The sequence below is a fragment of the Delphinus delphis genome, chromosome 12 (genome assembly GCF_949987515.2).
Source record: "Delphinus delphis chromosome 12, mDelDel1.2, whole genome shotgun sequence".
NCBI lineage: Eukaryota > Metazoa > Chordata > Mammalia > Artiodactyla > Delphinidae > Delphinus > Delphinus delphis.
In genome coordinates this window covers 31,328,791-31,344,444 of record NC_082694.2, presented here as the reverse complement: position 1 = coordinate 31,344,444, position 15,654 = coordinate 31,328,791, and the positions used below count along the sequence as shown (strand labels likewise).

The window sequence follows — 15,654 nt, the reverse complement described above, 5'->3', positions numbered from 1 at the left end:
ACTCCTGCCAGCAGTACACAAGGCATCCGGTTTCTCCACATCTTCACTGACACTTGTTATTTTCTGTTTTGTTTTGTTTTTGTTTTTGTTTCTGTTTTTTGGCCGCACCATGTGGGATCTTAGTTCCCTGACAGGGATCAAACCTGCACCCCCGCAGTGGAAGCTCAGAGTCTTAACCATTGGACTGCCAGGGAAGTCCCATTTTGTTTTGTTTTAGTAGTAGCCATCCTAATGGGTGTGAGGTGAGTTCAATGAGTTTTGACAAATGTATACAGCTGGGTACCACTGCCCCAGTCAAGATAAGGAACATTTCAGTCACCCCCTAAAGTTCCTTTCCTCATGCTCCTGGGCAGGTATATCCCCTCCGCCTCACCACCACCCGCCAACCCCTGACCCTAGGCAACCATTTTTTGCTTTCTGGCATTATACATTAGCTTTGTTTTTTCTAGAATTTCATATAAATTTCATATAAACACTTTATTTGGCTTCATTCACTCAGAATAATATTTTAGATTCATCCATGTTATCACTATATCAGTAGTTTACTGAATAGTATTCCATTGCATGAATATTCTGCAATTTGTTGACTATTGAGCTGTCTCCAGTTTGAGCTGTCTCCAGTTTGGAGCAGTTGTGAATAGGGCTCATGTGAACCCTCTTGCCCAAGTGTTTTTGTGGATATGGGTTTTCACTTATCTTGGGTAAATAAGAGATGGAATCCTGAGTCAAAGGGTAGATTCATCTTTAACCTTATTTTAAACTGCCGAATAGTTCTCTCAAGTTCACAGTGTTTGAAAGTTTCAGTTGCTCTATATCTTCTCTAACATTTAATAATGTCCGGTTTTTGTTTTCCGTTTTTTTTTTTTTGCGGTACGCAGGCCTCCCACTGCTGTGGCCTCTCCCGTTGCGGAGCACAGGCTCCGGACGCGCAGGCTCAGCGGCCGTGGTTCACAGGACCAGCCGCTCCGCGGCATGTGGGATCTTCCCGGACCGGGGCACGAACCCGTGTCCCCTGCATCGGCAGGCGGACTCCCAACCACCGCGCCACCAGGGAAGCCGACCCCCCTTTTTTTTCACCATTTTAGGGGATGTGAAATGGTATCTCATTGTGGTTTTAATTTGTATTTTCTGCATAACCAATAACAAGCATGTTTTCATATACTTACTGATCATTCATATATCTTTTGTGAAGTGTCTGTTCAAGCCTTTTGCCCATTTAAAAAATTGCCTTGTTCATCCTTGTGTTATGATTTTTAGTTCTTTATATACTCTTGATTCAAGTCCTTTGTCAGATGTATGTGCAGTGAATATTTTTCCCCAATCTATGGCTCTTCTGTTAATTTTCTTAATAGTGTCTTTTATTGAGCAAACCTTTTTTATTTTGATGAATCTTGTCAATATTGGCTTTTATGGCTAGTACTTTTTTGTGTCCTATCTAAGAAATCTCTGCCTACTTCAGGGTGGAGAATATATTCTCCTATGTGGGTGAGAAATAAACCCCAGTTGGACTGTGGCGTTGGCTGCACCACCCTCAGATTTGGACCTTCCCACGGGTGTTTCCCATCATAAGGACAGCACGGATTCTCCTGTACTAGTGTGAACCTGTCCCACCCATGCTGCCAGCACCTGCCAGACCTTGGGTCAGTGAATGAATCCAACACGTTATTACCACGCATGTTACCCAGAGGCGAACCCACCACTTACCTGTAGACAGGGCTATCTCATGTCTACATGAAGGGGTGGGCTGGGCGCTCTCTGTAGCCTTCTCTACCCTTAAAATCCAGCACTGGTGGAAATGAGCTCTTTCTGGGGCAGGCATTTCCGCTCCATTTCTACTCCCTCTTTCTTTGTGTACTTACATCATGGCCTTGGATTGCTCTCTCACCTGTGGTTTGCTAGACGTTTTGATCTGAAATGGGGGGAAAAATCAACTCTGGGAGATCAAAAGAATAGTTGTGACTTAATTCTGGAGGGGCACTGCCTCTAATAGCGTAAGTAAACTGGCATCTGGGGCTTGGGAAAACATGTCAGAGCTGCGCCAAATCCATGTTAGACTTTGAATGAAAGCCCGTGCTGTTTTCGGTTCGTAGCATAAGCCGGAAGAGCTATTTCTAGCAACCCTTCTTTCTCTCCCTACTCGTGTACACTGGTGAGTCTAAATATTGCTGACATTAGGATAAACATAACCAAATGGGTCCATTATTTTAAACCTTTGACACTGGACTCAAACTATCCCAAGGTTGTGATGCATCAGTCAGTCTGAAGCAGGCTGCACTTGGGGTACTTTGATATTGTGGTTGGAACCCCTGCACTGAGTACAGGATTCTGGGCCCTGTTATGGGGGGGAGAAGCACAGAATGCGCCTGGATGGACTCCTTATGTCCCTCTCAGCTGGAAATGGCACGACTCTGGCCACGTGTCAACTCCAAGAGACACTGTCACAGAGCCATGTTGCCTTGTTCTCCCACTGGAAAGGCTGGACGGCTGAACTAGGGCAGGGGCGTGTGGGGTTAGAAACATGGTCTCTTCAAATAGCCAACAGTCTTGTAATCAACACTGTTGACTGGGAGCTGTCTGCCAGTCAAAGTGTGGTCTAGTTTCCAATGGATAAGTCTGGGAGAGGAATGTTTTTGTTGTTGTTTTGTTTTGCATCCAGCTTGTTAAAGACATGAAGAAGAAGAAAGTATTTAGCTCAGCAAAAGAAGTGACAATTTAAAGTTTTGATTCCATTATTACTCTAAAAGCTTCTAGCATTACGCCTGCCCTAATGCATAATGGTACACGTGTGTACACATGCCTGCATTTAACGTGGTAGAGTATAAAGGTCTCTAGGGTCACGGCTGTGACTGAAAACACAGCTCCTACCACCCGCTACATGAGTGACTTTGGGCATCATGCTTAACTTTTCTAAAATTTAAGTTATCATGCCCAGTTCACTGTACAATGAGAAGGCGAAAAGATAGAGTATTGATAAAGGACCCAGGCGCACAGTATAACTAAATGGTCAATAAATATTTATTTAAAAATAAAGTCCCTCCAGCTCCAGCACACATGACAAGGAATACAAGGCCAGCATTCCTGATGCTGAGCAGTGGCAGAGGCTGTCGCACGGCGGAGTGAGCCCCAGGACCAGAAGGAGGAGATTAAAGGCTAGGAGATGAGCCTTCAGAAAGGTTGTAGAGTCCTTGCAATGGGAAGGAAGTTCAGCAGAGTTCTCGCCAACCGCCTGCAGGATTTTTTTTTTACTCATAGGCTACTCTTGAACAGACAAGGCACAGGGGATAATTTTCTGTATGAAGGGAATAGACGGGGTGATGAAGGTGTGCCTTTTCGCACCTAGCATGGTACCTAGCCTGGGGCAGGCATTCAGATCATATTTGTTGAATGAATGAGCGTGAAACATCAGTGAAACTATCCTATCAGTTCCATGATTGAGAGCAATAATTGGTGTTACCAGTGCATCAGCTTCTTGTTTCTACGGTCACTAGCCTGAGAGGACAAGGGGAAGTTTGTCTGCAGTTAAAAGGCAGAATAATTTAAAAACACCACCACCAACAAAAAAAACAGCCAACCAGAATTCCAAAGATCTCCAGTCCACAGGTAGCATTTGGAGTCATTCAGATAATGAAAGAAAATTACTTAGGAAAATTTGAAGCCTTATATTATGGAAGATGAATACAGTACCCAGAGAAACACTTATAAAAGTTATTAGAATATGCGTTGATTTGTGCCCTGCTTGAAGCTTGTGCGTGGGGAGGGGACACTGAGGTATTATGTGAAGTAGAAAGGACATGTAGCAAAGCAAGCATTGAACTAAGAGTGCAGGGCCCAACCAGCTCTCCGGCAATCATTAAAGCCACCTCATTGCTCTTTTTATTTTTCTAATCTTATCTCTTGATACAATATAGAACTCACCATAGCCAGCTTTCATTATTATATCACCCAGTTGGTTTGTAAAGTGGAGATAATATCATGATTCCAAAGGTTACTGGGTAGATTAAGATCATGTAGAAGAGTGTTTAATAAATGCTCCTTCCCTCCTTCTCCCTGCCTTTTGGACAAAGGAATCAGAGTAGAAAACTTTAATAGACTTTGGCATGATGTAGGAATGGTAGAGAAGGAGTGGGGATGTTTTAAATTATATGTAAAACCTGTGTTTTTTAATTATTTGTGGATTGAAATTATTATTACTGTTTCCAACAATGCTATGAATAAGTGGCTAAAATTTGGACAAAAGACTGTTAATAAGTTACTTGCCAGATGATGGGTTGGAATAGATTCTTCCCTGTAATTGCTTAACAAATAGGTTTCCAACTTTCCATTCATTTAGCTTGCACACTTTGCCTTGGATTAAATGTTTGAAAACGAAAACGCCATCCCGGCAACAAAATTTCCTTTGTTTTTATTATTTATTTATTTATTTGGTTGCGCCGGGTCTTAGTTGTGGCAGGCAGGCTCCTTAGTTGTGGCACGTGTGCTCCTTAGTTGTGCCATGAGAACTCTTAGTTGCGGCATGCATGTGAGATCTAGTTCCCTGACCAGGGATCAAACCCAGGCCCCCTGCATTGGGAGCGCAGAGTCTTCTTACCCACTGTGCCACCAGGGAAGTCCATCCTTTACCTTTAGAAGAATCTGAGTTCCAAGGAAAAAGAGTTGCTTTCATGTTCCCATTTCATAGACAGTTTTAAAAACCTTTAGTGCCTGGGTGGGGCCCACTCGCACTCCACAGATCTACAGACTAAATGTTTAAATTTGTCATCCTGTGGGATGTAAAATGAAACCATGTACCAAAGAAAAATGGTGAATGACTCACTCACATGTGATCTTCCAGGGAGGAGAAGGATTCAGTAAGAATGTGTCACAAGGACATCAGATCCCTTCACAATGAAGGTGGAGGTTGCCTGTCCTGGCATGTGAGTCACTGTTATGAATTTGAACGGAGGCTGCCAAGTTATGTTGGGGTCTCAAGGAGAGCATGTGGTACTGGGGTGAATTCATCATGGTGCCGCATCCAGCAGTACCAGAGAAATTGTATTTGTTAGCACATCAGGAAGGGGTTCACCTCTCAGGGACGGGTTCATATTTATAGGCTTATCACACATAATGCATTCACATGCTTGCACACGCTAATTTATTTATGTTGAGAAATATAACTGTTACTTAGACAAAAGTCCTCAGACTCCAGTGCTTTGTAGACAGGTCCACATGGGAAGCCAAACTCTAGTCCAGAGGTTGCTTGGCACCCGAGGAATCAAAACAAAGCGTTTTAAATGGATAAAATTCATCTTCATAGTGGGGAAATGTCTGGCGCCTGAACCATTGATTGTGGGGCCAAGCCACCCTTTCTTGAGGCCAGGGTTTTGATAAATATTTCAAAGTACTCTTCTCTGATGGTTTTGGGTTGAGCTTGCATTGTTGGTGGACACAATTTTTCTTTAAATATGTCTTAATACCCTTCAGCAAGCTAGCTTCATCTCGGAAGCCATTCTTTCTCCTTGAGATGAGTTTGCATATCTTTGTTTTGATGATTATTTACTGATTTTACTAGCGAGTCTAATTTGCCTGCTTTCCAAATTCTGGGTGAGTGGGGAGGAATGCACCACACTGCTGCCTATATGGCCTACTGAAATATTACCAGGAGTCAGGGCCTTGTTCACATACCTGCAGTCTGCCGTAAGGACAGGAGAAACTTTATGCTTGAGTCAGTACCTGGCTTGCCAATTTCGGGCAGTGATACAATAGGGCAGACTGCAGGGTAGTGCAATTATTATCCTTCTGGACATACTAGAGGAAAACAGTAGGGATGTGTTCTCGACATACCTAATTTTTCTTTATGCATTCATCATAAATTATTTCTGAAAGTGTATGTAATCTTACTTGAAATAGGTTGAACTTATTTATAACTTATTATTCCCTTATGTAACTGCCATTGGGATAAGTCTCTTACATTTAGTTCCCAGCTTTCTTTCAGTTGCTCTAAAACTATGTCCTAAAATCTTCAGGAATCCTATCCTGAGCCCTAGGTGAGGAGTTCCCATATTATAAAGAAGATGCAGTTTCCCACCCACTGCATAACCCATAGTTTTTTTTTTAAAAGGCATCGCAAACATATGGTCCCTTCAGCCTTCATCTTTCCATCTTGAAGTGTCCTGATGCTTTTAAGGTCATTGGAGTGACACCCAAGACTGAGTGTGTCTGCATTTCACAGATGTAAAGACTGAGGCAAGTTGCTAATTATTTGCCCCCTTGTGAGCCACAAAGGAGCTTGTACAACCCCAATACAAAGTCTGAGTCGTTGTGAACTCGATCACACTGGTCAGTTTATGTGACTGTAGGCTGGCCTTCCGAGAGAAAGAGCAAATGGATCAAGGAGGCTGAGGCAGAAGAGGATTCCTATAAAGAATCCTTGGCTCTGCAGGCCTGCGGACGTGCGGGTGGCCTTTTAGGGATGGAGTTTCAGGTAGAAGGGCCTTTCATCCTCTGGAGGCTGATTATTCTGCGCAATTAAGAAGAGGCCTACAGCAATTCTCTATTGGGAGAGGGGGGTGTTCGATTCCTTCCCCCATTCTTGCCAAGAGTTATTGAGGTGCCAGATACTGTGCTAGTAAGCATGTGTGTGGGTTCACTTTACACGTATTACCTGACATCTAATGAAAGAATCAAAGGGTGCCTTTTACTGCATTCATTTCTAAAATCTATTTAGAAACTCTGTTGGTACTAGTAAATAATAAATATACAACAGCTGTCTTTATATAAATGGACTTATGCTGTGTGCTGTCCAAGTTTTAAAATAAATTGTCTGGCTAAAAGCACCCTGTGTTCAAGTGTGATACAGTTTTTTCCTTTAGTAAAACATTTCTAGCTCATTGAATAATGACTCTCAGTATTTCCAGAAAGCTTTGCTCAAGCCACCACTGAAATTTGAATTTTATATAATGTTAATGTGTCATCAAATATTATTCTTTTGATTTTTGATCAACTGTTGAAAATGTAAAAAACCATTCTTAGCTTGTAGACTGTAGAAAGATAGAATTTGGCCCCTGAGCTGAAGTTTGCCAATCCCTCTTCTATACCATTATCCTGTTATATCTTCATCTTACTGGTATCTGAAATTGCCTTACGTATTCATTTGTTTGTTTGTTGTCTGTCTTTCCTGGTACATTGTAAGCTCCATGAAGGCAGGTTCTTTGTCTTATTCACTGTATTATCTCTATCAACTAGAACAGTGTCTGGGATATAGAGGTGTGTTATGAATATTTAGTGATTGAATGAATAAATCCATATAGTTTAGGAGCCACTAAATCCAATAAAGTCTTCCTTCCAAATATCTCATGTGTATATCCTATTCCAGGGGCCACATCCTACCCAGATCTTTGCCTCTGTTTTAGTGCAGATCTTTGTTCCTGTACTAATACCTCGAGCCTTCCTGACCCCTTGTCTCTGACTCTAGTCTACCCTCTAGTATAGTAACTTGCTGAAGTATATTTTGTCTTACATCATTTCTCTGCAAAACCCAAACCTTTTCACTGTTTTCCCATTCCTACAGTGTAAGTCAGACTCCTCAGGTGCACGTACAGGGCCCTTGGTAATCAGTTCCCCACCTGCTTTTCCACCCGTATCTCTGAGCCTTCCCTGTAAGGAGCCCTCTGCTCCAGCAGCCTCGTCACCTTCTTGTCCCTGAAGCCACTGCTCATTCCCACCTCTGCACCTTTGCTCCGGCTGTGCCCCAGAGCCAGTGGACATTCCCCGTAGGAAGGGATTGACCCCTAGGTCATAGGAGATAAGTCTGTAGCGAGTGATGGGAAACAAGGAAGAATGAGCTAAGCCTCAGAAAGTGGAAGATGAAGAATGAACGTGGCCAAACATAACTCAGTTGGTGATAAAGTGGGGCAAGAAGGATGTAGTTATTCTGGGAGAACGATTGAAAAGGGCTGCCTGGCAGGGTTATCTAGGCCAGTGCTTTTCAAACCACTGTGTGGACAGATATTCAGGGAATCTTGTTAAAACGCATATTCTGGCAGTAGGTCTGGAGTGGCGGCCTGGGATTCTGCACTTTGTAAAAATTTTTTTAATTTATTTTTTAAATCTTTTTTATTTATTTATTTTTGGCTGTGTTGGGTCTTCGTTTCTGTGCGAGGACTTTCTCAGGACTTTTCTCTAGTTGCGGCGAGCGGGGGCCACTCTTCATCGCGGTGCGCGGGCCTCTCGCTATCACCGCCTCTCTTGTTGCGGAGCACAGGCTCCAGACGCGCAGGCTCAGTAGTTGTGGCTCACGAGCCTAGTTGCTCCGCGGCATGTGGGATCCTCCCAGACCAGGGCTCGAACCTGTGTCCCCTGCATTAGCGGGCAGATTCTCAACCACTGCGCCATCAGGGAAGCCCTGGGATTCTGCACTTTTAAGAAGCTCCAACGTGATGCCCATGCTTCTGGTTCTGGGATGATTCTTTGAGTATCAAGCATCCAACTAAATGCTCAGGAAAGGAACCTTTTCCATAAGACCTGGATGTGGAAACAGGAAGCCAGTTGGCCTGCTCCTCAGAGGCCTGCCTTCAATAAAGACATTTCTTGCATTCTAAACGACTGAATAAATGAGTGATGGCTCCAGGCTTCTTGCTGAAGGAGGGGGTGTTGAAGAGAACTAAGGGCCAAGCTGAGCGTGTAAGGCTGCAGCTTAAAGGGAAGAAGCACCTTTAAGTCCTGAGATGGTGGCAGTGAAAGTGGTCATTGGGAAATGAAAAGTCTAATGTTGGTTGGGCCAGTGGCCTGTCATTATACACAAATGCGCGTGCGCACACACACACACTCCCTCATTTAGGGTAAAGGCTGGAGTGCAGTGCTTTCCCTGTTGCAGTCGGATTCTCTTTTCTCTCCGAGAGGCACCTCTTCTGATCCACTAGAGCTTCCAGTTCAGAATCTAGGTTTGGCTTGAGTACAAGCAATGTACCTCACCCTAACTAAGCAAGAGGAATGATTTCTGTAATGTGTTATCTCCAAACAGAAGAGCAGGTAGGACAGTATTTTGTTGGCGTAATTAACTCGCCCCTTAGCACAGTTTCTCTCTAATGATTAGCCTGGCCCTTGTCTCTTTGGCTAATCAGTAGCTGGCCTTTTGATGAAATTGGGTGTTATTTCCCTGTGCCTTAACTTTGTGCAAATTGTACGTCATCCTGATTAATGATTTTAATGACACTTCTCTTATCGCAGTAATGTCCCTTCTGCTTTTATCACAGAGAAACTTCTGCTTGGCTGACTGAACTCTGATCCTGACATAGTAAAAGTCATGGTAAGTTGGAGACGTGCCTCACCCTCCCTGGTGCCAGCTGCAGACAGGTACAGGATGTGTACTCAGGGACTGTTGCCTTATACAAAGAGTTGTTTGCTCATCAGAGGAGAGGGACGAGGAAATGGAAAGACAGTTTCTTTTTTCGAAAACACCATTTTAACTTCTTTCAGGGGTGGTGAGTAACCTGACCCTGAAAATTCATTCAAAGAGGGACTCCTTTGAATCCTTCTAACATCCTGAGATACAGAAACAAGTTATAGTTTTCTCTCTGCAGAAACACTACATATTCATTTTAGAAATTGTAGGCAAATAAAAAGGAAAAACTCAAAATCCCGCAGCTTCCTCCTCTAGGAGATGACCACTGTCCACACTTTGTGTAACCCCGTCATTTCAGGCTCATCAGCTAAGAAACACTTGTCATCTGCCTCCTGCTGTTGGCTGTGACTGGACTCCTCAGAGCTTGGTTACCTGATCTCAGGGACAGGCAGGGAATTGGATCCCTTTGAGAGTTCCATAAAGCTCACTGCTGCTGTGGAAGCTGAGCCTTTCAGCTACAAACGTGGCTGTACCTGAGGCTGGCCACCTGCTCTCCTTCTCCTGCCCAAATAAAGCTTCTCAATAGGCAGGTGATGCTTGATCCCTGGTCTTCTAGGAAGAAATAATAGCAGTAGAATCTCATACTTGGAGAGGAACTAGACATTCCGCCAACTTACACACTTCCCTTTAGGAAGATGGATGTGTAAACTATCCTGAACAAAGAGTAATATACTCTTAACATCTTTTTTTTAACATTAGACATTCTAGAATTTTCTTCATCATCTCTGACAGTCAAGGGCTTACTCGTGTCTGCACCAAATCTCTTATGCTGTCCTTTAAAATCCATTTGTTCTTGATGGGTTCTCCCTGGACATGTACAACATTTATTCAGAGATGTTTACAGTGCCCCTACTTTGTGCATGGTTTTTGGCTCTGGGGACCCATAATTAATGGGACAGTCTTCCTGTTCTGAACAAGCTCGCAGCCTTTCTACATGTGAAGACAGTAACCAAGTGACCCTTTAGTGAGCTTTCCACTGAGGAAAATTACCTCAGTTGCTCTCATCTTTCCTCCTAGAACCTGTTTTTCCATTATGACTGTTATTTATTGGACAGATAAAGGGCTTCTTTAAAAGAAAGGAAAACCATACAATATAATCACAATGTTGTAATTCCCAATTATTTTTCATCACTTTATTTTAGACCCTACTTGTATGACAGTGGTTTTGAAATAGTAGTAATAAGAATGTAAAGAACAGTTAATGTATTCACTCTAGTCTTTGCTATGCTAACACGTTTATTTTACATCTTATAGCATATTAAAATTATTTACTCTCGATGGTGGAGTTATGGGTGTTGTATTTTTCTTCTTAATTATTTAAAAATTTTTTATTGAAGTATAGTTGATTTACAATATGTAAATTTCAGGTGTACAGCATAGCAATTCAGTTATACATATATTATGTATATATTCTTTTTCAGATTCTTTTCCCTTATAGGTTATTACATAATATTGAGTATAGTTCCCTATGCTATACATTAGGTCCTTGTTGGTTATCTATTTTATACATAGTAGTTTGTATATGTTAAGCCCAGCCTCCTAATTTATCCCTCCCCCTACCCCCGAGATTTTCTTCTTAATTCTTAAAAAAATTTTTTTTCCAAATCTCTACAATGACCATATGACACATTTCTAAAAGGAAAATATGTTTTAAAAGCCATTGTATTCAAATATTTACCAAAAAATTTTAGAGGTATAATTTACATACAATGAAATGCACAGCTCTTAAGGTTACTGGTAGATGAGTTTTGACAAAGGTATGTATCGTGTGACCTACCCCTCTTATCAAGATAGAACATTTCATCGCTCCAGGAAGTTCCTCTATGCCCCTTCCAGATCAGTCCCCACCCTGCTCTCCACTCCACTCCAGAAATGGAACCATTGTTCTGATTGTTTTCACCATAGATTAGTTTTGCCTGTTTGAGAACATCCTATAAATGGAATCATAGAGCATGTGCTCTTTTATTGTCAGCATTATATTTTTTGCAATCCATCCCTGATGCTGTATCAGCAGTTTGTTCCTCTGTTCCTTTTCATTGCTAAATATTTCATCGTAGCGTATTCCCATCTTTTGACATTTATCTTCATCATTATTTATTATTTTAATAACTGAATGACATTTCATTGATTGTGATGTATCACTGATTTCTAGCTATTTGTTTTCATCATTCTTCCCTACATCCTCTGCCTGTTTCCTTTGCCTGCTGCCACAAGAAGCCTTCCTGGGGTGGAATCCCCTGCCTTCCTGGAACAGATAATGATACATTATTCCCTGGAATTTAGTTGATATGGATACTTTAGAGCTAACAGGAACCAATTTTCTGGGCTTATCTTGTTCTGGAAAAAAGATGCTGATAGATAAGCTGTATTATCTTTGCACATTTCTCTATCGATTCATCTTGTTAGATATTAATTTTAATCCCATACTAGTGTCCCTCAGCAACGCAATTTGCTTTAAAAGTCAAATAGAGTGTTTAAGTACCATCCAAAATTTTTTCAACACTGGAGTTCCAGAAGAACATTGAGAGACATTTGACTCAGAAAGCTGTCTTGGTGGGGTCAAGAGCTGAGCTAGGCCATTTGGAATGCTGACAGCAAAGCACAGCTTGCTTATTACTACAGATATACAGTAGAAGAAAACAAGTAGAATGCCTGCATGAATTTCCTGAGGCTGCCGTAACAAAGCACCGCAAACTGGGTGGTTTAAAATAACAGAAATATGTTGTCTTGTATTTCTGGAGGCTAGAAATCCAAAATCAAGATGTTGGCAGGGCCATGGTCCCTCTGAAATCCGTAGGGGAATTCTTCCTTGTCTCTTTCTAGCTTCTGGTGGTTTGCTAGCAATCTTAGGCATTTTTTGACAGACATTGGAGTCAACAACACATTATCATGTGGTGTTCTCCCTGAGTGTCTTTGTCTTCACGTGCTGTTTTCTAAGAAGGACACCAGTCATGTTGAATTAGCGGCTTCCTCATCTTGCTTTAATTAATCACAATTAATTAATTCATTGTAATGACAGTATTTCCAAACAAGGGCACATTCTGAGGTACTGGGGGTTAGGACTTCAACATATCTTTCTTTGGGGATGCAATTTGGTGCAATTGATCTCTTTGCCTTTTATGGACACTGTGAATCTCATTATTGGTTGCAGTTCCCTCTTGTTTGGCTTCTAGACAGAGAAATCTGTGGCTCATGTCGAATAATTACACAGGCCCTTAAGGTCTCTGTTTCCGTTTCCTTTCTACCCCCTTCTTTACTGTAATTTTCTATGCTTTGTGTCCTGTCACTGAACTTCTTCATCTATTTATTTATCTTTTGTACTGAATTATGTTTCTCTTTGCTGCCTCACGTACATAAATAACATTAATAAATTAGTAAATAGATTAGAAATACTCAGGGCACCTCGATCTTAATCAGTACATTATCTCTAAATCATAAGTCAACTGAATGGTACCTACTGGTTACTAACCCATGTTTTACTTGTTGATGTTTTTAATTTGTAGTCTGTATATGCAGAGGGTCTGATTCACTAACTTTTTTTTTGTTTGTTTGGTTTGGTTTTTTGTTTTTTTGCGTTACGCGGGCCTCTCACTGTTGTGGCCTCTCCCGCTGCAGAGCACAGGCTCCGGACGCGCAGGCTCAGCGGCCATGGCTCACGGGCCCAGCCGCTGTGCGGCATGTGGGATCTTCCCGGACCGGGTCACAAACCCGTGTCCCCTGCATCGGCAGGCGGACTCTCAGCCACTGCGCCACCAGGGAAGCCCAGATTCACTAACTTTTTGTCCCTTGTATGCATCAGAGTATTTCTCACTTTAAGGCATGCTGGTCGTTTCCGGTGATGCTAATCCTCATCTCCAGTGTCTAGACTGCCGTCTCCTCCTCGTGACTTCCCATCCTTCCCTCTGCCACTTGGTCAGGCTTCTGTCCCCTCCATTCCACTGCAGAAGCCTTTATCAGGATCACCAGGACCTTCCGTGTTGCCCAATCTGACCATCCCTTCTGTGTCCTCTACTCACACCTACCTTAGCAAGCACTGACATCTTCCTCCTTCCTCAGCCTCTGGACAACACACAGTCCTGGTTTTCTTTATACATCAAGGACCAGTCCTTCTTGGTTATCCATTCTGGTCCTTCTCTGCTGGAGAGGCCCAGGCTTGTCCTAGGACCCCTGTTCTTCACTTTCTCCCTAGGTCATTTCGTCCAATACCATCCAAACGCTGATGTGTCCTGAATTTATTACTCTAGACTTGCCCTCTAGATTTACGTTGTATAACCAGCCATCCTTTTGACAACTCCACTTGGATGTTTAATGGACATCCCAAACTTAACATTTTGAAAATAGAACTTCTAAATCCCACTCCCCACTGCCATCCCAAATCTGGTAGTCCTCCAGCATTCCCCATCTGGGTAGAGGATGCCACTCTCTGCTTGGCTGCTCAGGGAAAAAGATTTAGAGTTACACTTGCTTCTTTTCTTTCCTCACCTCCCACATCAGTCCATTGGCAAGTTCTGCCGCCTTTGCTCCAAAACATGTGCTGAGTCTGTCTGTCTCTTTCCATTTTTACTGTTTCACCCTCGTCTATCATCATATCCCTGGATCATGGCCCAGATTCTCAACTAGTCTCTGTATCTCCCTACAGCAGCCCAAGTGATCTTTTTAACATGTAAATCAGATCATCTCGTCCATCCCTTTGCTGAAAACCTGCCAGTGCCTCCTACTGCATTTAGAATAAAACAGAAACTCCTCACTGGCTTGTGAAGGTTCTTGTTCTGCCCTTGAAACCTCTCTGATTTTCTTTCTTTTTCATTTTTAAAGTTTTTATTATGGAAAAAGGTGAACACATACAAAAGTAGACCAAATATTAAAAAGAACCCCTTCGTACCTATAATTATTATTAACTCATGGTCAGTAACTATTATATTACATAATAATAACTCAGTAATTATTAACTCATGGTCAGCCTTGTTTCTTCTTTACCTCCACTTACTTCCCCCAACCCGTTATTTTGAAGCAAATTCTAGACATCTTATCCTCTCATCTATAAACTCTTTCAGTGTGTATAAGATTCAGACTCTTAAAAAAGTAAAATATAACCACAATACCATTATCATACCGTTAACACTAGTTGCTTAATGGCATCAAATATCAAGTCAGTGTTCAATGTCCAACTGTCTCATAAATGTCATTTTTTTTTAGTGTTTGATTCAGGATCCCAATAAGTTCACCCATTATGATTATTGATGTGCATTTTTAATCTCTTTTAAGCTATATTTCCCCTCCATCTCTCTCTCTCTCTTTTTAAAAAAAAATTATTTAATTTAATTTATTTATTTTTGGCTGCGTTGGGTCTTCATCACTGCGCGCGGGCTTTCTCTAGTTGCGGCGAGCGGGGGCTACTCTTCGTTGCGGTGCGCGGGCTTCTCATTGCGGTGGCTTCTCTTGTTGCAGAGCACGGGCTCTAGGCACGTGGGCTTCAGTAGTTGTGGCACGTGCGCTCAGTAGTTGTGACGCACGGGCTTAGTTGCGCCGCGGCATGTAGGATCTTCCCGGACCAGGACTCGAACCCGTGTCCCCTGCATTGGCAGGCGGATTCTTAACCACTGCGCCACCAAGGAAGTCCCTCCATCTCTCTCTTTTCTAATTCTCCTTGCAGTTTATTTGTTGAAGAAACTAGATCGTTCATCAAGTAGTGTTTCTCACAGTCTGGATTGTGCTGGTTACAGCCCTGTGGGGTGGGTTAACATTTTCCTCTTTCCTCTTTCTCCTATTTACCATAAATTGGTATTTGGCCTTAGAGGCTTGATTGAACTCAGGTTTGATTTTCCCCTTTCAGGGGAGACAAGATTACTTTGTAGGTAACGGTGTAACTTATCTTACCACTCCCCAGCTTGCCCACCAACTCAAGCCACACTGGCCTCTGTCCCACTCCTCCCGCAGAAGGCAGCTCCAGCCTCAGTGCCTTTGTCTCAGCTGTTTCCTCTACCTGTAACACTTTCCCCTGATCTTTGCACAGTCAGCTGTTTCCTGTCACTCAGACCTCAGCCTGAATGTCACTCCTCAGAGCAGCCCCTCCAGGACCTCTCTGTCTGCCCTGTAGCCCTTCTCACCACCGGCCGCCTGGTGGAATATTTGTTTGTCGGCTCGTTTGCTGTCTGCTTCCTGCTGAACTTGAACATCAGCTCCAGGGGAGCAAGAGCCTCATCTCCCACAGTCACTGCCGTGTCCCAGCACCTGGAAGAGTGTCTGGCCCATGGTGGGTGCTCAGCAAACTTGCT

At 42.7% G+C, this 15,654-nt stretch overlaps 1 protein-coding gene across 3 annotated transcripts in view; it reads left to right on the top strand.

Moving 5' to 3' along the window:
• The window catches only part of ANXA4 (annexin A4), a 69,662-nt gene that overhangs the window by 18,562 nt on the left and 35,446 nt on the right, over positions 1–15,654 (top strand). For 2 of the 3 annotated variants that reach the window (XM_060026431.1, XM_060026433.1), the window contains exon 2: positions 9,231–9,283. In XM_060026431.1, the coding sequence (XP_059882414.1) occupies positions 9,281–9,283 (3 nt within the window). In that variant the 5' untranslated portion in view covers positions 9,231–9,280. Of the gene's footprint in view, positions 1–8,834; positions 9,007–9,230; positions 9,284–15,654 lie in introns of those variants that run through there. The other variant, XM_060026432.1, reaches the window with a different exon arrangement.